Raw genomic sequence first — 26097 nt, 5'->3', positions numbered from 1 at the left:
GAACTTGGCACCCCTCTTACCTCTTCCCCTGTCCATGATTGTGGAAGCTGGGAATCACTTTCTTGGAGGGTGGCCTTGAAGTGGACGTGGTTGGGTGCCCTGTTGGTTAGGAGGGGAGAGGGAGACAATAGCTGTGGGGTATTTAGTAGAATACACTTGGCTGGTTTCACTTTACTAGCAGAATGTGATCCAAACTCCTCTTGCGTGGAGGTGGGCCTGAGTTTCAGGCTGTTCATAGCCCGCGAGTCCTTTCTGGTTACAAGGGCTCGCTTATAAAACGAGGGGGTTGGATGCACTGAGGTCCTATGGCCCCATACAGTGCTACTGGCAGCCTGGCCCCGTCAATCCCGCCAAGACACGTCGACTCCCCTACCCTACCCCGCTCCACCCGCCTTGAGGGGTCACTCCGTGGCTGGGCCTGGGAGCAGAGGACAAGCTTCTCCGGACGCCGGCTCTGCGTGGCCCTGACGCCGCCACGGCCCCGCCCACCCGCTCACTTTAGGCGGTGACGTGAATGGTCACGCCCCCCGCGTTGACGTCACCGGACCGGTTCCCTCTCCCGGGAGCGGTGGCGGATGCGCGGTTCCCACCCCCCTCCCCTGACGGGTTTTCCCCTCCCTGGTGGCGGCCGCGGCCCGACCCTCTGCAAGCCGATGGCCCGGGTCCTGAGCGCGGGCTAGCGTGCCTGGGTTCCCGGCCATGGGCTGTATCGGCTCTCGGAGCCCGGCGGGTCAGGGTAAGAGGCCGGGCACTGGTTGGGGAGACCGGTCGCGGTGCGCGGGTGGGTCGGGGCCTTGAGGAAGGGGCCAGCGTCGGGAGAGGGAGGAGCCTGCGCCAGGGAGGCGGGCCAGGCTAGAGGAGGGAGTGGAGCAGGCCTGAGCGGGGAGAGGGCTGAATCAACTTGGGTTCGGTCCCAGGGCCTGCCTGCTTCTGGGCTCTGCAGGGGGGACTCGTGTCTTTCCGCCTGGATTCCCACCGCTGAGGGTGGCAGGAGGCGCATGGCCTGGGGAGGGGTTAGTCAATCCTCACCAGCCCATGGCGACTGTCCTTGCCCACTCACATACACTCATCACCATCACCATCACCACCCAGTTCCTACACCTCTCTTGCTGTCCTGGGAATGGCCCTATCCTGGGAACCTGCCTCTCCTGTCTGTGTCCCAACCTCCTTAAGCCTGCAAACGCTGGCCAAGTACCCTACCAGGGAATTTTTAATTAAACCTTACTCCCCACTTCAGAGTCAGATGGTTGATGAACGGGACTGAGACCCAACTTGGGGCACCTGTGTGCACCTGATCACCTCTCACCTCTTACAACTCTTTTAGTTCCCTTCCCCCACTCGCAACAATAACAATAACAACAAATCACCCTACCCTGAGGAGGGAAACAGGAGCCTAAAGGGAGGCCATCAGGTCTTCCTGCCCACAACTGCTGACCCTTGCCTTGGTTCCCCTGGATGGTGCATGCTGGGGCCTGGTCTTAGTCCTGTGCATCTGAGGTTGGCCACTCTACTTCAGTGTCATGGATTTCGCCAAGCCTAAGGCCAGCATTTCTGGGAACCACCAGCTGGATGAGGTAGGAACTTAAGATGTTGAGGGCTAGGTTTCTGATGGGTCCTGGGTTTCAGCGTAGGTGGGTCAGTCACATAGGCCTTCGTCTGGTTGGTACTTGAGGTCCTGTGGAACTAAGACTCAGATTTGTACTTTCCTTGGGTTCCCATGAGGAATTCTGGGATTTGTAGTACCACATTCGCCTCAGCGTTTGAAGCTGAGAAGCATAAGGCTGCTCTCATCTCTCTGGCCCTGTAACGGCTTGGAGCTCAGGAGGTCATTCCCTCCTGTAGTCAGGGGAGAGTTTGGCTGACCTCAGGATTAGGTACCAGCTGGGGCCAGGGATGGCCTGTAACCTTGTGTCTGTCTTCTGGTTGGTAGCATTTCTGGGAACCACCAGCTGGATGAGGTCCAGGGACAGAGACGGCTGCTCCAGCTAAAGGTCAGTTGTGATATACATTGATTGCCTGTTGGCACTGCCTAGGGGAAGGGCCTCAGCTAGCTGAGCTCCACAGAGCTTGGCTGGGCCCCTGGCACTCCCACCTCCTCAAAGCCATGAGACAGGAACACTTTCCTTATGTGACTAGGAACAGGTTCCAAGTGGGGAGGAGAATGGCTCAACATCCGGAACCAAAATAGGAATAGAACTGGGAGCTGAGCCTGGAGCAGTTCTGGGCTTTTGGTTCTCTGCATCAATACAGCCAGCATGCCTATGATTTCTGTGCTGGGCAAAATGTTTCTTTGGCAGCGTGAAGGGCCTGGAGGACGATGGACTTGTCAGACAAGTCGCAGAGGTGAGACCAGGGACTGTAGATGTGATCTGGGAGGTGATGGGAACCTGAGGAGTAGGGTGCTCAGGTGGCAAGAGGAAAATTACTTTGGCTTAGATATTGGGGACCAGGCTGAAACAGGAACAGCCAGGCTGGGGCCAGACAGGCCATCAGGAAACAGCCGTAGGGGACTGGGACGAAAGAAAAAATCATGGGCTTGTCAGAGAAGAAGAGTAAAGCTGAGCCTGGCGAGAGGAAAGAACCAAGAGCAGGAAGGCAGCAAGCCTGCAAAGGGCCAAGATGGTGGTGGGGAGGGGGCCGGGGATGGCGGTGGAAGGATGAATGAGGTGTGCTTTCCAAGAGGAATGGGTAGGCTGAGAAACCCAGAGAGGATTCAGAATTTATCAAAGTTTAGGTTTCATCCCGAGGGTTTTAATGGCAAAATATACCCAGTGGAGGAAGGTGGTCAGTGGCTGCCACAAAATGGCCTCAGGAGCAGAAAGGCTAGGGGTGGTGGGAGAGGGGCTTTCAGAGTTGCGGGAGCACCAGGTGGTTGGCTGCTGGTGTTCTGGGGGGGGGGGGGGGGGAAATGATGTGGCAACACCGGATGAAAAGGGGGGATCTTGGCAGAAGTGGGAGCCCAGCTGAACAGCGTTTCCCCCACCCCTCAGTGGCCTCGGACCCCGCGTGGGCTGTGGAGTGGATCGAACTTCCTCGGGGCCTCTCTCTCTCTTCCTTGGGATCTGCTCGTACCCTCCGAGGCTGGAGCCGGTCCTCGCGCCCTTCCTCTTCCTCCGTGGACAGTCAGGACTTGCCAGAGGTGCTGGGCCCCTGGTGTTGGTAGGGGGTGGGGGAGCCGTATCCACACGAAGGGGGTCTGTATCCCTCGCAGCCGCCTCGCCAGCCCGTTCCTGGCGTTCCTGGCTTCCTCTGCCTGCGAGCGGAGGCGCTATCCGGCCGGCAGTAAGGCCGCCCCCACCGGTCTGCTCCGCTCGGCGCCCTGCCAGCGTCGGCGGGCGGGCTGCTCGCGCCTTCGGCGCTGACGTCAGCGCATCCCGGGCCATATCCCGGGAGACCCTGTTGCATGGTGATGGGTTGCCAGGGAGACGTACACCTTTTCTCTGGGCCTGGGCCGCAGCTGCGCGGAGTGCTGGCACGGATGGTGGCGGCTGGGGGGAGTGAGGGGAGGGAGGGAGAGCGAGCCAGGAAACACCCAGCAGGTGCTCCTCCCTCCAGGCCTGGCCAGAGGCTACCGGCGCCACCCTGGGGGCCTTGTCAGCCAGGTACTGAAGGGGAGGGACAGAGGGGGTGGGCCTGAGGTCAAGGGGCAGGTGGAGCCCCTCTTGTGAGGGGTGGGAACTGATGGAGTAGAGCTAGGCAATGCCAGGGAGGGTGCCTGTACCTCTGGCTTCATTCATTTGCTGAGGGAAACATTTGCCTGGGCTTGCCAAGGAGCACAGAGCCAGGTGCAGGGTGGAGGTAGGAACCCAGGTGAATCAGACTCAGGCCCTGCCATCCTGAGATCCCTCAGGAGAGACGCAAGGGTGATGCTGGGGATGGGAAAACGACTGAGAACACAGTAAGAGGGGGCACTTGAGTCAGGCCTTGAACGGTAGGGAGCATTTGTCAGGCAAAGATGGCATTCTTTGCCCAGGGAAAAGCTGGGTTTCTTTGCCTGGAGGAAGGCAGGAGGCTGCCTGCTGACAGGGAAAGTGAGAAGTGGGGTTTTATGGACAGAGGAGATCAGTGGTGGATTCCAAGCAGGTCTGGTAGAGGCAGGGCCTCACAGAGTCCTTCAGTGCCTGGCTGTGAGCTTGCACTTCATTGGACAGTGAAGGGGCCCAGGAAAGATTTTAAATAAGGACCTGTGGTGACCAGTGGCACCCCAGGAAAATGGGGTACATTTATACATTGCCTTGTTCATTCGGCCTATGTATTTTGAGAGGTTGCTCTGTACCAGGCATTGTGCTAAACACTGGCGTGCGGCAGTGACCAAAAGAGACCGAATTTCTGAAAGAGCTTAAGACCAGTGAGGGTGACCAACAAGAAATAAGGAAACACATAAAATAGACCATAATTACACACCCGAGATACATTGATAGAGGATGGTGACTTGTTACAGACTGCAGAGGGAGGGTAGACAACTGGTAGGGTGGCCAGGAAGCCTTCTCTGAGGGAGTGATATTTCAGCCAAGACCCAAAAGGTGAGAAAGAGCCAGCCAGACATGGAAAGGGGGAAGGAGAACACTTACACAACAGAGGAGGCTGAGAAAATAGCATGGAGTCGGAGGAGCTTGGGGGACTACCACTATGCTAATCTGGGCAAGGAGCATTTGCAAAGGATGAGGGTAGTATTAGAGGCAGTTTGGAGATGGAATCATTAGGTCTTAACAACAGATGTGCGTAGGGAAAGCTTATGTGGGAGTTGGTGGTAATGCTGAGGTTTGGAGCCAGGCTGAATGGGAGAATGGTGGGATGATGCAAAGTGAGGGCCAGATATGGGGAGAAGGTGTTGGGTTTGTTTTTGGTCATCCTGAGTTTGTGGCTGTGATAGGCTCCAGAACCAGTTAGAATGTGGGTCTGGAGACAGAGGAGAAGAGGGGTAAAAGGAAGGGGACCTGGATGTTATATCCTTCTCCTTTCCTCTTTTCTCAAAGACCCTACTCCATGTTCTTCCAGAACTGTCTTATTCTCCTCTGGGAGCTTGGAAGGCAGAGGCTTAGCTGTAGTTCTGCTCCTTTGGGTTTGCCCACATCTCCATTGCTCCCTGGGGGTGGGGGGTGGGGGTGGGGGTGGGGGCATAATTTGCTGGTCCTGGCTTCTTACCTTTTTACATATCCCAGCAGCCTTTGGGAAACATGTGTTGCCCTGTCATCTCTTCCCAGCTCCCATATCCCCTTGATGCCTTGGGTGGGGTATGGGCATGTGGGAGGACAATGCTGTCAGAGGAGCACTCACCCTCTAATTCTGTCACCCTAGGTGAATGTTGGAGACACTGTCGCGATGCTGCCCAAGTCCCGGAGAGCCCTAACTATCCAGGAGATCGCTGCACTGGCCAGATCCTCCCTGCATGGTATGCACCCCTTCCCATGCCTCTGGCCATTTGGACCTTTTTTACATGCCCTTGGGGATTGTATCCTTTGAGCTCCTGCTGCTATCTCCCTTTTCCTCTCTTTCTCAGGTGAATCCCTGCCCCTTGCCCCGCCAAAGGCACATGTGGACCCTCACTACCACCACCTTTACACTTTCCTCCCAGATGTTCTCTGACCCATGCTCTTACCAGGCTTTCTGACTTTGCCTCACCTCTAGGTATTTCCCAGGTGGTGAAGGACCACGTGACCAAGCCCACTGCCATGGCCCAGGGTCGTGTGGCTCACCTTATTGAATGGAAGGGCTGGAGCAAGCCAAGCGACTCTCCTGCTGCCCTGGAATCAGCCTTTTCCTCCTATTCGGATCTCAGTGAGGGTGAGCAAGAGGCTCGCTTTGCGGCAGGTGAGTGACAGAAAGAGAATCAGCCACACATTTGTCCTAGGGATATTCTCTCTCATCTCCTTGGGCCTGATGTGGGGTTTGGAGTCTTTCCACACCCATGTGTCTTCCCTCTCCTGTCTCCAAGCTGAGCCCTAACCTTAGTTCACTTCTGCTAATGAATTCCGTGTCTTCCCCAACAGGAGTGGCTGAGCAGTTTGCCATTGCAGAAGCCAAGCTCCGGGCATGGTCTTCAGTGGATGGTGAGGACTCGACCGATGAATCCTACGATGAGGACTTTGCTGGGGGAACTGACTCAGGTGAGGGGACATTCCGTACTAGTACTGCCAACTGGGGTGAAACTGCCTGATAGGCCTTGTGATCCAGAGCTCAGCCTTTGGAAGGGAGATCCGGAATGTCCTCAGCCTTTGGAAGGGGAGCGGAGAGAGGCAGGCTCTGTCCAGGTAATCCTCAACTTTCCACTCTCGTGGGTGGGCAGTCAGCAGGTGGAAATGGAGTAGTTCCTTTCTCTGCCCATCTATGCAGTTGGGCCTTGAGGCCCCCAAAAAAAAAAAAAAAAAAAAGCCGGAGACTTCGCCAGCACCTTCTGTGCAGCCATGTTGTCTCTCTGGGAGGGTCTGCCGTGCCTTGCCCCTGAAAGTCCTCTCAAGACAGCCTCCTGGCTGGTCGAGGCAGCATAGACGCACAGTGCAGCAGCCACAGCACCTCATGGGGCTGTGGCGCAGGCAAACAGGAAGCTTGCTGAGCCGGGACTGCCCACAGGGCTGCTTGGCTCCAGCCTAGCATCCTCGCATTCCAGGCCAGTGGGCCTTACTCTCCGCTAGTGCTTGCAGAAGGGACCCCGTGGGGCTGTGCAGCTGTGCAAGGCCCTCCTTTCATCTTCCATTCTTGGGACCAAATGGCTGACTTTCTCTGTAGCTTCTGGGCTCAAGCCTCCCAGACCACCATCCCCCTTCCACCCCTTTGTCTTTGAAGATTGCATCCACATGCCTCATCCCTTTAGCTAATTAACATTCTCTGAAGTGGGCAGTACATTAAAGCAGCTGAGACTGCTGCTGTGGTCCAGAGAGGACTGATTGGGATGACCGAGACGAAGACAGACCCGAACCACAATGTTTTTGTTTGATTGAGTTCCAGGCCTGCTTTGACCCCTGGTATAATGAAAATAACTGCATTTATCCAAGGCCACTACTAGCCCATGCGGAATCATTGTGCAAATTTGAAAAAAGTTCTCCTTTTCCTGGTGGGCACAGCCCCATGCCAGGGCATGCTGCTTGGTGAGCAGAGTGTGGTCTGAATTTCACTTACTGCCTTGGACACACTCCCCGTGGGCAGTGAACAGCCTGCACGACATGTAGGGTATTCCTGCATTTATTGCTTTCTTACTGTGTGCTAGGCTGTTCTCTCAGCAACCCCATAAGGTAGGTATGTAAGAATCCCCAGTTCACCATTAAGGAAATTGAGGCAGAGAGGTTAAGTGACTTGTCTGAAGTTCCCTGGGTCCTACCCCCCATCCCTAGAGCTGTACCAAGTGGGGAGATGTGGCTTCCAGGTTGGCCAATTGAGATGGGGCTAGCAGGGTTATCTTTTCCTTTTCTCTCCCCCGACAGACATGGCTGGGCAGCTGCCCCTGGGACCCCACCTCCAGGACCTCTTCACTGGCCACCGATTTTCCCGGCCTGTGCGCCAGGGCTCTGTGGAGCCTGAGAGCGACTGCTCGCAGACAGTGTCCCCAGACACCCTGTGCTCTAGTCTGTGCAGCCTGGAGGACGGGTTGCTGGGCTCCCCGGCCCACCTAGCCTCCCAGCTGCTGGGTGAAGAGCTGCTTCTTGCCAAACTGCCCCCCAGCCGGGAAAGTGCCTTCCGCAGCCTGGGCCCCTTGGAGGCCCAGGACTCGCCCTACAACTCGCCCCTCACAGAGTCCTGCCTTTCCCCCGCCGAGGTGGAGCCAGCCCCCTGCGAGGACTGCCAGCCGCTCTGCCCACCAGTGGGCAGCTGGGAACGCCAGCGGCAAGCCTCTGACGTGGCTTCTTCTGGGGTGGTGTCCTTAGAGGAGGATGAGGTGGAGCCAGAGGAACAGTGACGCAGATCATGCCTGGCGGTGGCACAGCCGCTGTGCCCAGTTGTGGGCTTGAGGCTTCCAGCAGAGCTCCAAAGCCTGGGGGGCTCCTGGGAGCACTCACTCCTCATTGTGTGTTTTGCATGAAAGTGTCTAGAGAGGAGGCAGGGACCAGGCTGGGGGCGCATGTCCAGCCCCCACTCCTGGGGCTTGCCGGGGATTGCCCGGGGCCCCTGGGGCATGGCTACAGCAGTGGCAGAGTGATGTTCATGTTCTTAAATCAAAAACGCCACATATTTCCTCCTCTGATGATGTGAACCTCTGAGGGGGCAGTTATGACTGGGCTACGTGGGACAGAATGGAGGGAGCCCGGCCTCCCCTGCCCCTCCCCGCCTCTCTCCTCTGCTTCTCTCCTCACCTCCAAGTCCATGTACCGTGCTTGATAGAATCACCCCACCCAGGGAGCCTACGGATTGAGCCGTCCCCCAGGTCCCTTTCCCAGCTGGGCTCATCCTGTGCTACACCTCTCCATTGTCTCTAAATCTTTTTTGTAAAGAAAGAGGGGTTTTGGTCTGTTCTTTCAGTCAGATCTTCTCTGGGAGGCATTGGAATGATGAAAGCGTGCACCCCCACCCTTTTCCTGGCCACTTTGAGGGGTCTGGGCCCTTTCCCAGTCCCATGTAGGATGTGTGGGCAGAGCCCCGGTGGCTCCCAGCCCACCAGGTTGCTGTAGGGTGGAGTTGGAAGAGGACAGGGCTCTGGTAGCTACAGAGCTGGGACTTCGATGTTCTTCCAGAGAGGGCCACCAGGGGGCCACACGGGTGGCCCTGTGCAGGGCAGAAATTGTGCCAACCGGTGACAGTCATGAGGGAGTGCCTCTCCTTGGGGAGGAAGGAGGGCAGTGCCTTTTTGGCTGAAGGAAAGGCCGAAGCTACAGTACTGGGGGCAGCCAGGGTGTTGATGGCCAAGCAGTGGAGGCCTCTGCAGATCCTACACTCCATGGACAGCAGGCTCTGGAGTTTTATAGCCATGGGGTGTAGGTGGCTAGATTTCAGGACTTGTAGGCTTTGGCAGGTAAGAGGGCCCAAGGTAAGAACACGAGCTGATGGGCACAGGCATTCTCTATATAAGTGGCTCATTAGGTGTTTATTTTGTTCTATTTAAGAATTTGTTTTATTAAATTAATATAAAAATCTTTGTAAATCTCTATATACATCTGGTCATTGGAGGTTCCAGTATAAACCCATCTTAGTTCTACCCCTTTCCCCCTCAAAGGGGCAGCAGGGGTCAGGTACCCCGCCCCATCCCCATCCCGCCAGGGCAGTGCTGATCTTCCTGCCCTTGGAACACTGCAGGTGGGTGCTGTGTCAGATTCCAAGTAGAAGCTGGTGCCCCTGGTCTGGATGGGGGGCTGGGGCCCCAACCTTTGGCTGTAGCTGCCTCCTGCTTTCCCACGGCAGAAGGGACAGGAGAGCTGCAGGATCCGGGCTGACAGCAAGGCCACTGCCACCCCAGGCTGCCTGCTGAGGAATTCACTGGCACTTGTCATCGCTGTCAGAAGGGCTGCCCTCCCCGGGGAGGCTGTGGCGGGAGCGGGGCCCCCAGAGTGCATGCACCTCTGTCGTCTCTGTGTCGCTGCTGCTGGTGGCACTATCACGGAAGCTGGCGAGGGGTGGCCGGACTTTCACGCCCTGTGCTGTGACAGAGCCCTCAATAGCTTTCCGGAGCTGGAAAGGTGAGAGGGTCAGTCTGGGCTCCCTGCTCGTACTCTCCAGCCCTTACCCTCAGGTGAGCTGGGCATAAGCTTCCATGCCTTTTTGGAAGTGGAAGTGGCTTTGACAGCCACTATCATCTTACCTCCTTTAGGGTAACGATCCCAATGAGTCTGCCAATACTGGTGACGTAAGCATGGTCCACTCCCAGGAGTGAGAAGATGGTGTGAGTCTACAGGGTGGGCAGAAGAACATTGGACTTTATGCACAAGGGGAGAGGGGCCCAGGAGGAGGTGTTGGGTTGGGGACAGGATAGAGGGGGTGCTACAGAAAGTGGGGGAGGGGGAAGGCCAAAGTGTAATGAGATTGTACAACCAATCTTCAGAAACTTGATCGTGAGAATCTTTATGTGGATGAGAAACAGGACGGAATCTTCATCCCATGTTAGCAAGGAGAATGGTGGAGAGAACAACTGTTCAAATATGACACCTAATGATTGGCCAGGCACCTGGCTAAGTCTTACATTAATCAGTGTTTACTTTCATCACAGTCCTGAGAAGTCTGACACCCATTCTGTAGGACAGGCAGCATGAGGCTCAGTGGTGCAGTGACTTGCTGGGTGGGGGTCATCTGTAAGAAGTGGCCCAGCAGCTCCAGGCCACTTTTCAGTACACTCAGTGGTTCTCAACCTTCCTCATGTTGTGACCCAACCATAAAATTATTTTCGTTGCTACTTCAAAACTGTAATTTTGCTATTGTTATAAATCGTAATGTAAATATCTGATATGCAGGATGGTCTTAGGCGACCCCTGTGAAAGGGTCATTTGACCGCCAAAGGGGTCGCGACCCACAGGTTGAGAATCGCTGCTCTAGGAGGAGGCACTGCCTAGTGGGCTTAGGCGGATGTCCGATTAGTCATGGATATATCCAGGAGGAAAGTTCCACACCCCCTTAGGGGTACTGGCCCTGAATCCTGTTCCTCTTACCCCACCTGGGTGGCTGACACGTGGTTCCCCTTTGCCCTCCGCTGGCTGAACATGTAAGTTATCCCTCACCCTGGCTCCGACCCCCCCAATATTGGCCTGCCGCACTCTTTATGTCTCTCAGTTTGCCTTTTCTGGGGCCCAAAGCATCCCAGGTCTTGTTGACATGTAGCTTACCGTCCAAGGGCCAAGAGTACCCCCCAACCCCCATGTTTTTTTGCTTTGGACCCTTCCCCCAAGGTTTCCAGTGTAATCAGCCAGGGTTCAGAAACTGTCAGCTAGCTCCCCTTGTGCTCCAAGTGGATTTTCTTGGGCCAGATGTCTTGAAAAAACACTCTACTGACTCAGCAGTTCCTGGAATTTTTGGCCTATCAGTTATCACACTGTTTATAGTTTACTTGTAAGCCTCTTGGCTTAATGCTCGAATTGAAATGGGCATTACTACCCCAGCTTCTTGAGTACCAGCTACTCAGAAATCATTGTAATGATCTTAACACTTTAAAAATGTTTTCTTATACAGCTGCTGAATTCTTTAGGAAAGAACTTCCTGAACTTTCCTAACTTCCTCCTTCTAAGGCATGACAGTACTTATAAAAGGAGGTGGAAGTGTAGTTTTAGCATAAGTTTTTCTGTGCTCCTTTAATACCTATGTCATAACTGTCATTGTTTAGCAAGTCCCTTGAATCCTACATGCTACACGTTATCTTTAATTTCCTCATCTGATTTCATTGGGAAACATATCATAATAAGATTTCCTGTATTGTCCTGCTGGTGTGGCTCAGTGGTTGAGCATCAGCCTATGAACCAGGAGGTCATGGTTCGATTCCCGGTCAGGGCACATGTCTGGGTTGCAGGCTCGATCCTCAGTGTGGCGTGTGTAGGAGGCAGCCAATCAATGGGTTCTCTCTCATCACTGATATTTCTATCGCTCTCTCTCTCCCTTCCTCTCTGAAATAATATATATCCTATCTAATAAAAGACAAAAAGGGTAATTAACCGTACCTCCGCTACGCTTCCCATTGGCTAATCAGCGAGATATGCAAATTAACTGCCAACAAAGATGGCGGCCAGCAGCCACGCAGCTGAAGCGAGCAGGAAGCTTGCTTGCTCCAGTGATGGAGGAAGCCAAGGTTCCTCGCCTGCTGCGGCCTGCTCTAAGCTCCAAAAGCAACAGCTCCAAAAGCAACAAAGTTTCAATTATAGAAGCTAAACAAACCCCAGATACCTGCTTTCAGCCAGCCTCGGCCTCAGAGCTGGAGCGAGCAGGCCAGCAACAAAGTTTCAATTATAGAAGCCAAACAAACCCCAGATACCTGCTTTCAGCCAGCCACAGCTTCAGAGCTGGGAGCGCCAGTGATGGCAACAAAGTTTTAATTATAGAAAGTAAGTAAATCCCAGAATTAAAAAAAAAAGGAAAAAAGGAGAGGCTGGGAGCTTCAGTCACTCGCCAGCCTGAAAACGGCCCTCAGCCCCTCACCCAGACTGGCCAGGCACCCCAGTGGGGATCCCCACCCTCACAGGGGTGTGGCCAGCCTGAAAACAGCCATCAGCTCCTCATCCAGGCTGGCCAGGCACCCCAGTGGGGACCCCCATCTTGAAGGGGGTGTGACCAGCTGCAAACAGCCATCAGCCCCTCACCCAGGCTGGCCAGGCACCAAAGCAGGACCCCCCACCCTGATCCGGGACACCCTTCAGGGCAAACCAGCCGGCACCCACCTGTGCACCAGGCCTCTATCCTATATAGTAAAAGGGTAATATGCAAACTGACCCTAACAGCAGAAAGACTAGGAATGACTGGTCACTATGACACACACTGACCACCAGGGGACAGACGCTCAATGTAGGAGCTGCCCTCTGGTGGTCAGTGCGCTCCCACATGGGGGAGCTCTGCTCAGCCACAAACCAGGCTGATGGCTGCCAGTACAGCGGTGGTGGTGGGAGCCTCTCCTGCCTCCTCAGCAGCGCTAAGGATGTCCGACTGCAGCTTAGGTCTGCTCCCCGCTGGCAAGTGGACATCCCCCCAGGGCTGCCGGGCTGCCAGAGGGATGTCTGATTGTCAGATTAGGCCCAATCCCCTGGGGAGCAGGCCTAAGCCAGCAGGTGGTCATCCCCCAAGGGGTCCCAGACTGCGAGAGGGCACAAGCCGGGCTGAGGGGACCCCCCCCCCCCCGAGTGCACAAATTTTTGTGCACCGGGCCTCTAATTTATATATATAAATAATTTATATATATATAAATTAATTAATTAAAAAAAAGATTTCCTGTATTATTAATCCCTCGGCTTTGTCTTCTTATGTTTAATAATCCATCTCATCCTCTCTCAAGGATCCTATTAAATCATTCCCCTAAAGTTTCCACAATCCTAATCAGAGTGAGCTTCTGATAAACTATATGCCTTTTGGGTTTGCAAACCACTTGTCCTGGGGAGTCACCAAGCCTTACTAATCTACCTCCTGAACATCCTGGCAATTCTTCCTGATTCCCTCACCATCCTGATCAGGATGGGACTGTAACATCTTTTTTTTTTGGTTAATCCTCACCTGAGGATATTTTTCCATTGCTTTTAGATAGGGTGGGAGGGAGGGAAGGATATATATATATATATATATATATATATAGAGAGAGAGAGAGAGAGAGAGAGAGAGAGAGAGAGAGAAGAGACATAGAGGTGAGAGAGGCACACTCGCCCTGACTGGGGCTGGGGATCAAACCTGCAATCCAGGTATGTGCACTTCATTGGAAATGAATCTGAGACTCTGGTACGCAGGCTGATGCTCTAACCACTTTGCACACCGGCCAGGGTGGGACTATCACATCTTAATGGGTTCTCCTTTCTGTCTCCCTTCTATCCAACTTGGCTCTGACATCCTATCAGCTTTCTCAATCTCGAGTTAGAGCCCAGACACCCCAGAATGGCCCACAGGACCCTTTTCAAGCACACCTCAGTCTGTCTCTCTATTCTCAGATTCCACCAGACACTCCAGCTTCCAGCCTCACCTAATCACTCACCCTATTCTGAAATATCAATTTCTTGCATACTTCCTTTATTATACCATCTCTTAAAGCCCCCTATTTTTCACCTCTAAGCATAACTAGTAGTAATTTCTAAAATATATTGAATACTATGTGCCAGGTACTTTTCTAAGTGGCTCACATGTATGACCTCCCTTAATCCTCAGAAAACCCTATGATGTAGGGACTAAGATCCCCATTTTACAGATAAGGAAAGTGAAGTACAGAGACGCTAAGAAATCTGACAAGGTTACACAGCTAGCCAACACTGGGCGGAGTGAGGATTAGGTTCAGCCAGTCTGACCCAGTGTTGGCACTCTACTTCCTCCCCCACCTCCACTCACTGCTTCTCGGTAGGTGGCCTCTGAATGAATGCGGTACTTAGCTGATAGGGTGATCTCCAGTTGCACAGCTTCCTAAATAGTCTCCAGTTGTAGTCCCTTGCCCCTCTGGATGTTCCCCTCCTGAACTTAATTGAGCTACTACTTATTGACTCCTCGGGCCTGCAAGGACATTTTGAATTCTAATCTTATGTTCTTATCACTTCCAGTTCTTTGTACTTTTGGTAGTCGGTTCCTCAAAGGTTTCTCTTCCTCTGATTTTTTTTTTTAAAGTTTGTAACAAACACCTACTTTGTTCTTTTTCATTTTAATTTAATTAGACACCAGGGAGCTCATTGGAGAGCCTGCATTTCTTGGGCTTGGGAACAGTGAATTGAAAGGGAGAGGGACAGCGTGGCCCTCTGAAAGAATACTGGGACTGGGGCCAGGAAATCTGGGCTCTAGGCCTGACTCTGCTATACTGACTCAGGCAAGTGACCTCACTGCCTCAGTTTCCCCATGTATTAAAATGGTTAAATCCACAGGCTTTTGGGTCAATCTTGGATTTTGCTACTTACTGGCTATGCGATCTCTTGGCCAAATTGCTTAACTACTTTGAATTTCAATGTCCCCTTCTATAAAAACTGAAATATCACACTATCTGTGGTTGTGAGAATTACATCAAACATGTGAACAGCTTAGCCCAGTGCCTGAGACATAGCAGGCACTAATAAAATGTCAGCATCATCCTCATCTTTATGTGATGTTTGAGAACTAAGATGATGGAAAAGCTTTAGTAGCGGTCTTAGGAGGAAAGGCTTTAAATCAGGGTGGGGAATGTCCAGCCCACGGGCTATATAAGGTCCGCAAAATCATTTGGTCTGGCCCTGCCAAGGCAGTAGGGGTGAGTTAATAAAATGTTTGACCAAATATAGCAGGCTAATTTTTAAGCTGATAATTTTGTATGGCCCGTGAATGATGTTACAAATATCCAAATGGGCCTTGGCAGAGAAAAGGTTCCCCACCCCTGCTTTAAATAAAAGCCAAATGTATTATTCTCAGGCCTACCTCCTAGGCCTACCTCCTTTTATTCTTGCAATTGCACTGCAGTTCCTCACTCACTTTGATCAGAGGTCTTTACCCAAAGGCTTATAAGTTCCTTTAATACTTTTTTGCTTTTTTGTTTCTCTTTTGTTCCCTGCCAGGGCCCCTGCTTGTCTACACTAAACTGGCTTTGAGGCACAGCTTGCATCTAAGTTAGCTGTCCAAACTGCAGACCTTGGGAGCTCCCCCACTGGCCCCGGCCCCCACACCTCAGAGGTTTGCACATTAAATCTAACAATTTAGCTGAAACACCCACTTGGTTTCTGCCCTAGCAGCCTGCGGGGTGTGCCTGCACGCCCTGCCTTCACTGAGAGGCCTGAAGGTGCCCAACGATGCCACTGCCCCATTCTGGGGAGCCCAAGGCTGTCGTCCTCCACAGAGAGCCCTGTTCTCTAATGTCAGCCTCACCCACTACCCACCTGTCTGCACGCAAGTTTCCTCCCCGTTTCTGCAGGCTGGTTTTGCCTTCTGCTGAGCTCTCTCTCTGCGTCCTTACCCGGTTCCCTCCTGCCTACGTGAAGTGAGACTTTCTGGGGTCTGACATTCCAAGCCCCCCACTGGGCGTTTCTCATCTTTGTTTATCTCTTCTCTGCAGTGTCCCCACCCCTACTTGGATGTTTGTTAGCTTGTTTATTAGACTTTCTTTTCCTGCCTGTTTCTCACCCATTTTTTTCAGTGTGGGTGTATCAGCCTTGTTGGGAGCTGGCAGCCTTCCTCCTAGCTCTGACCCTGGCCTGGCCTCCTGGCTTCTACCCAGCTTGAGCCCAGTCTTTGTTGCTGCTTTGGTCCAGAGTTCCCTGGGGGCAAGGCTGAGAAGAGGAAAAATGATGCTTGATTCCACCGCAGGCAGGAAGAGGCTGAGGGGACCTCGCGCCTGGCCTCCCACCGTTTGAAGCAATGTGTTTGAAAAACAGCTCAGCGCAGAGCCCACTCTCTGCTGTCCCTTTTTTTGCCCACTGGCTTGAGCCCAAACTTGTGGGAGGACCTAGACCCCCACCCAGGCCAGGCCCAGGTTGCTGGCCCTACCTTGTGCAAAGAGGTCCGCTCCACCAGCTGGAAGGGGGCAGGGTCAATTTTGCAGTCGCTGAAGTTGACAGGTTCATCTAGTTGCTGCTCCTCCCACTCCAGAATCTGAGGGTATGAGACTAGGAGGGTTAGGGAGAAGGGGCCATCAGAGGCCCTCACCTCCCTGAAAGCTGGCCTGCCCCTTTTCCTACCCCATGGTCCCTCCCATGGGGACAGAAGCCAAGATGATGACTGAACACATCCCGGAAGAAACAGAGTCCAGAGTCCAGTCACACCTTACCTCCTCAGGGGTCATTTCACTTTCCAGGTCTGAGTCGCTCTAGGAGAGAGGGAGGGAGGCTGGCAGCTGGGGCTGGGAGAGGGGGCATGTCCCCCCACTGGGGGAGGTTTATCTAGACCCTGGCCTGCCCTGTCTAGTGCTCCTGAGCTGCAGAAAGAAGTGAGCACTTACTGCCAGGGAAATTCGGACCCGCTTCAGCTTGCGCTTGTCACATGGTTCCGACTTCTCCAACTGTGTTAGAGCCGAGGGGGGGAGAAGAGGAATTGATGTTATAGGGAGGAGGGAGGTGAGAAGCGTGGTGGGGGGTGGGGGGGATGGTGCACTGCAAGGACAGAGCTGGCGTCCAGGAGGGCAGAAGGGCAGGAGAATGGAAGCAGGTGCCACAGGGCTACTGGAGGGGTTATCTCGGCATTAGAGGTTGAGCAGACGGAGAGGCTCCAGCCACTCACCTCTGAAGCAGCCTCGGGGGGCGGACTGCCACAGAAGAGGCTCCTGAGGGCGATGCCAGCCTGCTCCACGTTCCCTGTGTTCCCAAACACAAGGCCCTGGGGCAATGTCATCTTTGGGGGAGAGGGGAGGAGGGCACGGGGAGAGGCATCCTGGTTCTACCCCTGGTCCACTCAGGCAGCCTCTTCGCTGGGATGTGCCCCAGCTCAAAGGTGCGCAGGGGCCCTTATGTAGTCTCAGAGGCCGGGCTCGGCTCTGTGGGAGCCTGGAGGGGTGCTAGCGGGTGCTGGGCTCACCTGGGGGACTCTCTCTGAGGCTCATGGAGTTGCTGGACGCCCTCTTGAGAGCAGGCTTCAGGGGCTTGTGAGTGTCTCCCCGGGCCGCAGGGAAGCCTGAGCCCTCTGTGCTCACCTGCACGGGCAAAGGGGCTGGTGAGGCTGTGGCCCCAGGACTCCTCTGACTCCTCTGGGTCACCCTCCTGACAGTCTACGCACAGTTAGGAGGAGGTGTGTGCGACTGCAGGACTTTCCCTACCTGGAAGCGGACTGAGCTCTCAGGGCTGGGGGGGCTCTCCTGATCGGGTGGCGGAGGAGTCTGGGCAGCTCTCCGCTCCTGCAGGTGCTGCCGCCGGCGGGCTGGGCTTAGCTGGGCCGCCAGCAGTGCCACCACCTGTGAGCGCTCAATGGAGCCCAGGAGGATCATTGACTCTGAACAGAGCAGGAGGGGGGACTCAGGAGCCTGAGGACTCAGGACAGTGAGGCCCTCCTCCCCACCCCCAACCTTCTCCGGCACTCAGAGTGGGGCCTTGGACACAGGCCACACACCAGGGGGCAAGGCCTGCCTGGCAAATGCCGGCTATTCCTGTTCCCTCCCCCTTCCTGAGCAGCGACCCTGGGAGAGGCTCATAGCACCTGGCCCCTTGCTGGTCTCACCAGAGGACTCAACTAGGGCCAACATGCGGCCCTTGGTCCTGTGCAGGGCCAACCGCAGGTCCCGGAAGGTGCAGCTGAGGGCCACATGGGGAACATCTCGTACCATGATGTCCTCCACTCGCACCCGGTACTGCCTGGGGGCAGAGAGAGGCACTTGGTCTGTGGTCAGCAGGGGGTGGATAGCCGGAGCACTACCAGCAGGGCCATAAGGAAGGCTCAGAGCCCAAGGGGACAAGGACTAAGGGCCAAGGAGTAGTCCCTGCCAGGGTATGGACAAGGGGAGCTCTGGACAGGGGGAGCAAGGTGGCTGGTCGCCCAGCTTCACTGACTGTGGACCCTGCTGGAGTGGGTGTGAGGGGGTCCTAGGCCACCTTCTGCCCCTCACCCATAACCCCTCTGTTGCCCGGCCCTCCATACTGGTGGCGGCCCCAGCCCAGCTCAGGCAGATAAGGCAGTTTCTTGATTCGAATGATGCTGTCGTAGAGTGAGGGCTGTAGGCTCTGGGCCACAGCATTGGCCAGGATGACGGCGATCATGACGGGCAGGATGTGGGCGATCTGGCCTGTGAGCTCAAACACGATCACAGCCGTGGACACCGTGTGTGTCACTGCTCCTGCCAGTGCAGCCGCTCCTAGGGAAGCCACCTTTAGTCTCCTCAGGGTGCCCAGGGACCAGAGGACCCTCCCCACCTGGGGACAGTCCTTTGGGTACCCTCAGGGCAGCCCAGGGCAGTTCTGAGAACTGGGTTTCTGCATTTGAAGGAAGCCTGGTTCCTGCCAGCAGGGGGCACCAGAGCCTCAGACCCTGTGGCCCTACCTGTGGGGAACTGGAGCACTCACCCACCACGGCATAGCCCCCAGGCACAATCCGGTAGGTGCTGCTGTCCGTGTGAATCCCATCTGGGAACCAGGCGGCCATGCTTTCGCCCACCAGACGCCCAAATGCTGCTCCTTCAGGGAGTGAAGTGGGAAGAGAAATAGGTAGTGGAGGGGGAGGGTGGGAACACTAGGAAGAGAGAGGGTCAGAGGGTGGGGGAGGGGCCAGTGGGTCATTCAGTGCAGGGGACAGTCCTCTGGGGTGGGCACTGGGACGGGGGTTGGACCAAAACCCACTCCCAGGCAGTGAGGGTATGGCCAGGGGGTAGCCAGAAGGTGGGAAGGGGAAACAGGCAACTGAGGACTCACCAATGACAAAGACAGGCATGAAGGCCCCACAGGGTACTGGGATAGTGGTGGCCAGTGCCGACATCCAGAACTGTAGGTGGAAGGCAGTTCAAACAGGTAGAGGTGCCACCCGGCTCCTGGTAGCCCCCAGCTCCACCCCAAGGACTCTACATTGCTTATCAGGTAAATGTAGATTTACCAGCTATCCCAGATTTCCCAGGGATGAAGGACTCCAGAACCAGATGGCTTGGGTTTAAATTCTAACTTTGCCAGTAGTTATGTGATGTTGGGCCAATTATGATCCCTTTATGTCTCAACTTCTCATCTTTTTTTTTTTTTTAATTGATTTCAGAGAGGAAGAGAGAGGAAAAGAGAGATAGAAACATCAGTGATGGCAGGGAATCATTGATTGGCTGCCTCCTGCACGCCCCCGCCCTGGGGACCAAGCCCACAACCCAGACATGTGCCCTTGACTGGAATCGAACCAGGAACCCTTCAGTCCACAGGCAGACCCTCTATCCACTGAGCCAAACTGGCTAGGGCTCTTTTTAAATTTTATTGATTTTTAGAGAGGAAGGGAGAGAGATAGAAATATTGATGGGAGAGAAACATCAATAGGCTGCCTCCTGCATGCCCCCTACCAGGGATTGGCCAACCTGGGCATGTGCCCTGACCATCCTGACAGGGAATCAAATAGGTAACCTCTTGGTTCAGGGGTCGATGCTCAACCACTGAGCCACACTGGCTGGGCTTGAATGCCCATCTTTAAAACAGGGAAGCTAATAGTACCTTTCCATAGCACTGTTGTAAGGCTTAAAGGAGTTAATACGTGGGAAGTGCAGAGAACAGTGCCTGGCACCTAATAAGCCTGTGTAACATTAGCTATCCATTTGTAAGGAGCCCTACCTTCATGAGAATGAAGATGACCAGGGTGAGGAAGACATTGGCACGTGGAGGGCTCCAGGCCTGTGAATTTCCGGGAGGCTCTAACTCCTCCACCAGGCCCTGGCGGACCCATGTCCGGTTGTCAAATAGGGTGACCAGCGTCTCTTTCTGTGAGAGCTGTAAGGGAAAAGGGTGCCTCAGGCTGGGGAACACACAGGATGAAGGGAAGGGGCCCTTGGCGGGGCAGGGGCTGTTGGCTTTAGGAGGGGTGCATCCCAGAGGAAAAAGCACACGCTCCTGTTCTGCTGGGGTTACCTGTCCAGCCATGAACTGTCCCAAGCCAGGGGGGAAGGTCAGCGTGGAGATGAGCAGGGTCACGAGAGCCGGGAAGAGCAGGCGTCTAGAGAGGTAGGTTTCACAGCATCAAACACGGGCGGTGCACTTACTACAGGGGAGAAGCTGGGCGCCCTCACACCTCAGGGCGGAGGTCACAGCAGAGCTTGGCTCTTACATGAAAGCACACGGTTCTGAGAGAAGGTCCCCTTTGCTGTTCATGAGATGACGGCCCTGAGGGTGGTGGCCACTGGGGTTACCATGAGCCCCAACAACTTTCTGTTGGCTCCAAAGTCCCTCAGTGGGTAGCAGTGGCAGAAAGTCCACCCCCAGCTCTCTGCGGGACACCTCTGAGCTGTGTCTCCTGCCTTTGCCCCTGGCAGCCCTAGCTGCAGGGCTTTGTGCAAGAGGAAAGAGGTTCTGCCCTGTCTGTTTCTATGTGGTGACTGAGGCTGAAGGTCAGTGTTAGGGGAAAGAAGCTGGGGTCACAATGAAGTTGACTGAAGGTGCCATAGGGAGCAGGCAGTCGGCTGCCCTTTCCCTGAAGGACGTTAGTCCCAACAAAAGTCACGTCTCAGGCTTCCCCCTCCCAACCCTCAGGTCACAACTGAGAGAGTTGTGCTCTGGAGATTAAGAAAAAGTCTCACCCATCTCCATGCTTCCCAGGAGTAAACAAAGGCTCATCTACTCTCCCAGAGACCTGCTATCTGCGCCAGGCCAGGGTTAGGAAATCTTAGATCTAAATCCCTCTGCTACTGACTACAAATTCAAAAGTGCCAGTTCAATCCACCAGGAAAACACCATTGGCTGATTTTCTCAATGGAGTGCCTATATTTTTAAAAATCCTCACCTGAGGGTATTTTTTTCCATTGATATTTTTAGAGAGTGAAGGGAAGGGAGGAAGGAGAGAGAGAGAATTGATGTGAGAGAGACACATCAATTGGTTGCCTCCCGCATGTGCCCTGACTGGGGCTGGGGATCGAGCTAGCAACTGAGGTATATGCCCTTGACCCAGAATCGAACTCTCGACCCTTTGGTCCTTGGGCCGACATTCTAAACCTGGGCAAAACTGGCCAGGGCTGGAGTGCCTGTTTTTGATTGGGCCACTAGATGCCAGCTCACCTGTCACTCCCCCTCCCACCGCCCTGTGACCCTCACACACCCAAAGCCAACCCACTTTTTCATGAGGAAGCGGTTGATGGTTTTCTGCTTCCGCATCACCTGGACAATCTTCCGGTTCAGGTAGACAAAGAGCGCCCCCCCAAAGCCACTGGCAATACTGGAGAGGGAAGAAACATCATGGTAAGAGGGGTCTTCCCTCTTTTACCTCCTCCTCCCCCACAGCCCCAGCCCCACAGCTCCTCACCCAATGACAGCAAAAGCTGGCAGTTCCTGGAGGTCAAAGGGGAAGTCAAGCCGGAACCGGGTTTTGAAGAGAGCAGTGATAGTCTCTGAAGGGAAGGCAGAGTAGCAGAGGGAGGCAGGTGTAGCATTGAGGGCCCCACCTGAGCCATCTCAGGGGCTCCCAGCATCCCCCAGGTGCCCCCACCTTCATCACGGTTCCAGACCGCCAAGACCCGGAAGATGAAGGCACTGAAGGTGGCAGCAAAGAAACCCCGCCAATAGTTCCGCACCGCGAAGAAGGTGGAGGTGACCTCAATGCTGAACAAGACACCTGGGAGGGGCCAGGAGGGCGCCACTTCAGGCCGGGGCCTGGGCCAGGACAAAGAGCCGACGAGAAGGGTAAAGGAGGCAAGGCCCGGGGCAGGGCTGGGGGCTGCACTGGCTGCCTACCTCCGATAGGTGCTGCAAAGCAGCAGCCCACTCCCACGGCACAGGCAGCGGCCAGCATCTCTGTGTTCCGGGATTCATTCTGGTGAGAGTGGTGGAATCAGCTGGGCTCGGCAGCCCACCCCTCTCCTCTGCCCTCCTCCAGGGTACGCCTTACCTCATAGATGCCCCCGAAGAGGGAGAGGAACTTGCTGAGCAGCGCAGCACACATGCTTGCGATATGTACAAAAGGGCCCTGGGGGAGGGGTCAGGAGGTGAGAGGGGAAGCAGCAGCCCTGACCCTGGCCTGGCTTCTTCCTCCACCGGGAGGGACTCCTTTACTCCCCAACCCGCAGTTACCTCTTTGCCAAGGGGCATCCCACTGCCTAGAGCACAGGTCAGCCCGATGACCTTCGCCACAAAGGTCTTGAGGGTGAGGTATTCCTTTAGCACCACGCCCCGCAAGATGGTCTTCATCTCGGGGATGCCGGACCCTGGAGAGTGGAGAGTCCCAGGAGAGTAATGTCATGGGCCTGGCTCAGGAGGCTCCACCTCTGCCCTTCCCTTCTCTCCCTACTGTACCGACAGCCTGAGGAGCCAGGATCTGTGTAAATCCAGCTGAGAAAGTGATGAGGACGACAGGATAGGTGACCCAGGCCAGGTACTGGAGCAAGAGGCTGGTGTTCAAGCCTCGAGACATCCACTGCTGAGCTGTGGGGAGAGGAAGTGCTGCTGGACCCCTGTGGGGCACACCCAGTCCCCGCCTGGCCGCTGGGCCATATCGATAGGAGAGGCTGTCCCAGGGACCGTCATACAGAGCCCAGGTAAAGGGGCAGGGAGGGACGCTAGAGGCCTTCAGTGGGGGAGAGGTCACTGTAGGTAAGAGGGTCAGTTGGAGAGGGGAGGCGAGGAGTCACGGCCTATGGGAGTGGCAGTGATTATGTCTGAAGACAGGCACTCAGGCAGCCAAGTAGCCAAGATACTTGGACAAGTTTGGCATGGAGGAAGCAGGTTGGTGTTTCCCAGCCCGGCCCTGCCAGCCCTGTCCTCACCCTGCAGACAGGCGGCAATGGCATAGTCCATGGCCCAGCTGACCAGCGCCATGACGAGCCCCAGCAGGACCAGGAAGATCCAGTCTTCACCAACCCTGGATACTAGGAACTTATGACAGCGTACGGAACAGACTGGGAGCAGGGAAGGAAAAAACGGGGCTGGCACCAAAGTGCTCCTACCCCTGCCTCCCCCAACCCACAGTGGGCAGCTCTAATGAATGGCTTCTGTCCCCCTAGTACAGCACAGCCGGATCCCCTGCCCAACCCCAGAGTCTCACTGCGGCACCGGGCACAACGGCTCTGTCCGTATTCGAGAAGTTCCAGGGGAGCTGGAGGGGACAGCGGGCTCCTCCAGGGCTCCGGCCCTGCCAGGCGGATCCGAGCAGCCTCCTCTTTGGCAAAAGCCCCAAGGTCCTGAGTGTACCGGCCATACATCTGAGCAATGGGGGAAAACAGGGTTAGCAGCTCTGCGTGGCTGAGAGGGGATTCAGGGAGGGCCCTGGGGCCTCCGCTCCCCTCTCCCAGCCCCCAGATTACATATCCCCTCTTGAACCCACAGGTCCCACTTTGGCTTGGGGTGTGGGAACAATGCACATTGCAGACTGTGGGAGCCGTCCTGCCGGAGTGATGGGGACCGCCAAGGTACAGGGACACAGCTCTGGGGGTGGCAGAATAATCAGTCCTCTTCTCACAGCGCTGCCGGGGGGAGGGGAGCGCTGAGGAGGAGTGGGAGGGAAGCCCCAGAGGAGGGGAGAAGGAAAAACCTACAGCTCTGGAAGTGGGAGGAGGGAAGGTCAGAGAATAAGGGTGGTCAAGGGCTCACGGGTAACAATAAGGTCCTCAAGGAGCTGGGGGCGGCTGAGTCGGGCCTAGGAACAGGCGGGGCCTCAATCCTTATCACGTTCCTGCTGGGCCTCTGGCCTGTGACCGAGTCAGCTGTACCCCTTCCTCCCACCCTAATCCCCTTGTCCCTATTCTCCATCCTCCCCCCCAATCCCCCTCAGCCTGCCAGTCCAGCTTCCAGCTGGGAGTGGAAAGTCTCTCGGGTGGATGGGGAGTACTTGGTGGCCTCAGCCCACACTGGAGCTGCCCTGAGTCCAGTGGTAGGTTGGGGGGGCAGCAGAAGCTGATGGCTGGGCTGTGATGCTGGGGTGATGGGACCGGAGAGTCTCCGAGCTATGGCTAGACCTGCCAAGCTGGGCATGTGTTGAGGGGTGGGGAGGAGTAGATTCCGGCTGCCACCCGCAGAGCTTGGAGACACAAAGGGCTCCTGTTGGGACTGGGGGGTGGTGGTGGTGAGGGAGGGAAAGATGAGAGAGAGAGAGAGAGAGAGAGAGAGAGAACAAGATAGAGAACCAGAGAGAGGAGAGGTGGGGAGGGAAGAGAGGCCAGGGGAAGGAGCAGAGAAGAGGAAGGAGAAGAAGGGAGGAGGAAGGGAGAGAAACAAAGTAAGAGTATAAACAGGCCGACACAATGTCAGAGTGGGAGGTGAGCCTGTGAGAAAAAGACAAAGGGATCGAAAGGAGAAGGGGGAGAGGCTGGAGCAGAGAGTGCCCGGGAGAGAGCTTGACCCTGAGAACTCACACCAGAGATAAAGACCAGGCGAAGGAGATGGGGCTGGGGCTGGTGCAACAGATAGACACCGTTTCAGGGCCCGGTGCCTGGCTTCCAGACCAATGCCCCATTCTTGGCTCGTGCGGATGGACGACACCTCCCACCGATGTGAAGGCTCAGCCCTATACCCTTGCTCCACCCCCTCCTGTCACCTCTCCCTGTCATCCTGTTCCATCCAGTCATTCCCTCTCTTAACTGGGCGCCTCCCGGCCTCAATTACAGCCAGGGGCTCCCCCCTCCTGGAGAGATCCCCTCCCTGCCTCCTTCCTGGGCAAATTCCTGGACCAGCTGTTTGAAAAGGAGCCCTTCCCTAGCGTTTGGGCTCCCCGACCCCAGTGACACAAGGAAGGGCGAAAGGCTTCTCCAACACTCAGTGACAGTGTGGCCACGAGTCAGCTCAGAACCCCAGGACCCCTGCTTCTAAGGTCAAGGGACACCCCCCGGGGTGGGTAGGGGCTGGACACTCAGAGTAAGCATGGACAAAGGTCCCAGTTCCCACACCCATTCCTGCCTGACCCATCCCCCCTGAAGTTCCTGTCCCCCAGCGGGCAGGCCACCTTTTCTTTCTTTCTTTCTTTTTTTTTTTTTTTTTGCCAAAGAATAGACGCAGGGGTTCCAGCCAATGCTGGGGGCTGGGTTTGCCCATCTTTCTACACACGCCTGTTTCTGTGTCCAGCACAGGAAAGCGCACGCACTGGGGACAGAGAGAATGTCCTGGTGGTGGAGATAGAAGTGCAGACAGATAAAGTTCACCGGGTGTGAGCGGTGCGGGGAGGGCAGTGGGGGGCTGAGGCTTGGGTCCAGGTGGTCACGGGGAGGAGCAGAGAAAACGCGGTGTGTTGGGGGGAGAGGTAATGGGAAGGACACCTCGGACAAGCACCTGATCTTGTCCTCCGCAGGCCTGGCCTCGGCCAGAAACCTGCATGCAGCTCGTCCCGCAGCCCTCCGACCGCTCAGGCCCTCGAGCCTCAGTTTCCCCAGCTCGGACGGCTGGGGCGGGGCTCGGGCAGCTCCCGGGTCCTCGCGCTGGAGGGAGGGTGCCCAGGAGCAGCCGCCCGCAGCGCACTCCTCGGAGCTCGGCTCGGCTTCACTCACCAGGGTCTGCTCGTACTGCAGCGCCCGCGGCTCCATCCCCTCCTCCGCCGCCGCGGCCGCCCCGGCCGCCATCTCCGCGCACAGCCCTCCGGCTTCCCGCCGCGCCTCGGGCTCCGGCCTGGACTCGGCTCCCCGCCCGCAGAGCCCGCGCCGACACCCGTCCCGTCCCCGCAGCCCCGGCGGCCGAGTGCAGAGAGCCTCCCGCTCGCGTCCCCTCCTCGGCGGGCGGGCCGAGGGCGGTACCCACGGTGCTGCTCCGCCCGCCGGCCCGTCCGCGGGGGCCGGCCCAGCCCGGCCGGGGTCTGCTCGGGGCCGCCTCCTCGGCTGGGGAGAGGCGGTAGGGGGCGCTGGGAGCGCGCGAGCCCGCGCCCCCTCTCCGCCGGGGCGGGGGGCTGCGCGGGGCGCCCGGGGCCAGCGCGGGGGCGGGTCCGCTGGCACGTGGAGGGGCGGGCTGGGTCTGCGGCTCCCGGTGCCCAAGCCGCGCGGGAGGGACTGGAGGCGCC

At 56.0% G+C, this 26097-nt stretch overlaps 2 protein-coding genes across 10 annotated transcripts; one reads left to right on the top strand and one right to left on the bottom strand.

Moving 5' to 3' along the window:
- Nucleotides 1-604: 604 nt before the first annotated feature.
- On the top strand, nt 605-9062 carry FAM131A (family with sequence similarity 131 member A). Of its 6 annotated transcripts, XM_036352128.1 has the most exons (8): nt 605-736; nt 1325-1574; nt 1959-1991; nt 2991-3139; nt 5299-5392; nt 5629-5811; nt 5991-6107; nt 7419-9062. In XM_036352128.1, exons 5-8 carry the CDS (start codon nt 5323-5325, stop codon nt 7889-7891), a joined length of 843 nt encoding a protein of 280 aa, XP_036208021.1. In that variant the 5' UTR covers nt 605-736; nt 1325-1574; nt 1959-1991; nt 2991-3139; nt 5299-5322; the 3' UTR covers nt 7892-9062. The 6 variants fall into 6 exon arrangements, with proteins under 6 accessions (XP_036208021.1, XP_036208017.1, XP_036208020.1 ...); XM_036352124.1 differs by lacking the exon at nt 1325-1574 and having other exon boundaries at nt 617-736; nt 1931-1991; XM_036352127.1 differs by lacking the exon at nt 605-736 and having other exon boundaries at nt 791-1574.
- Nucleotides 9063-9200: 138 nt separating this feature from the next.
- CLCN2 (chloride voltage-gated channel 2) lies at nt 9201-25947 on the bottom strand. 4 transcript variants are annotated; one of them, XM_036352122.1, is made up of 24 exons: nt 25595-25944; nt 23164-23320; nt 22886-23017; nt 22416-22544; nt 22194-22327; nt 22012-22089; nt 21858-21936; nt 21613-21738; nt 21430-21514; nt 21241-21342; nt 20046-20130; nt 19752-19907; nt 18867-18936; nt 18522-18632; nt 18100-18313; nt 17683-17816; nt 17285-17457; nt 17047-17161; nt 16753-16826; nt 16475-16534; nt 16304-16342; nt 16024-16128; nt 9725-9811; nt 9201-9594 (listed from the first exon to the last, which is right to left on the bottom strand). In XM_036352122.1, exons 1-24 carry the CDS (start codon nt 25664-25666, stop codon nt 9400-9402), a joined length of 2712 nt encoding a protein of 903 aa, XP_036208015.1. In that variant the 5' UTR covers nt 25667-25944; the 3' UTR covers nt 9201-9399. The 4 variants fall into 4 exon arrangements, with proteins under 4 accessions (XP_036208015.1, XP_036208012.1, XP_036208013.1 ...); XM_036352119.1 differs by lacking the exon at nt 21613-21738 and having other exon boundaries at nt 25595-25942; XM_036352120.1 differs by lacking the exons at nt 16304-16342; nt 21613-21738 and having other exon boundaries at nt 25595-25946.
- Between the last annotated feature and the right edge of the window lie 150 nt (nt 25948-26097).

This window comes from Myotis myotis, unplaced genomic scaffold (assembly GCF_014108235.1).
Source record: "Myotis myotis isolate mMyoMyo1 unplaced genomic scaffold, mMyoMyo1.p scaffold_m19_p_2, whole genome shotgun sequence".
NCBI classification, from domain to species: domain Eukaryota; kingdom Metazoa; phylum Chordata; class Mammalia; order Chiroptera; family Vespertilionidae; genus Myotis; species Myotis myotis.
This window is presented reverse-complemented; position numbering and strand designations above follow the sequence as displayed.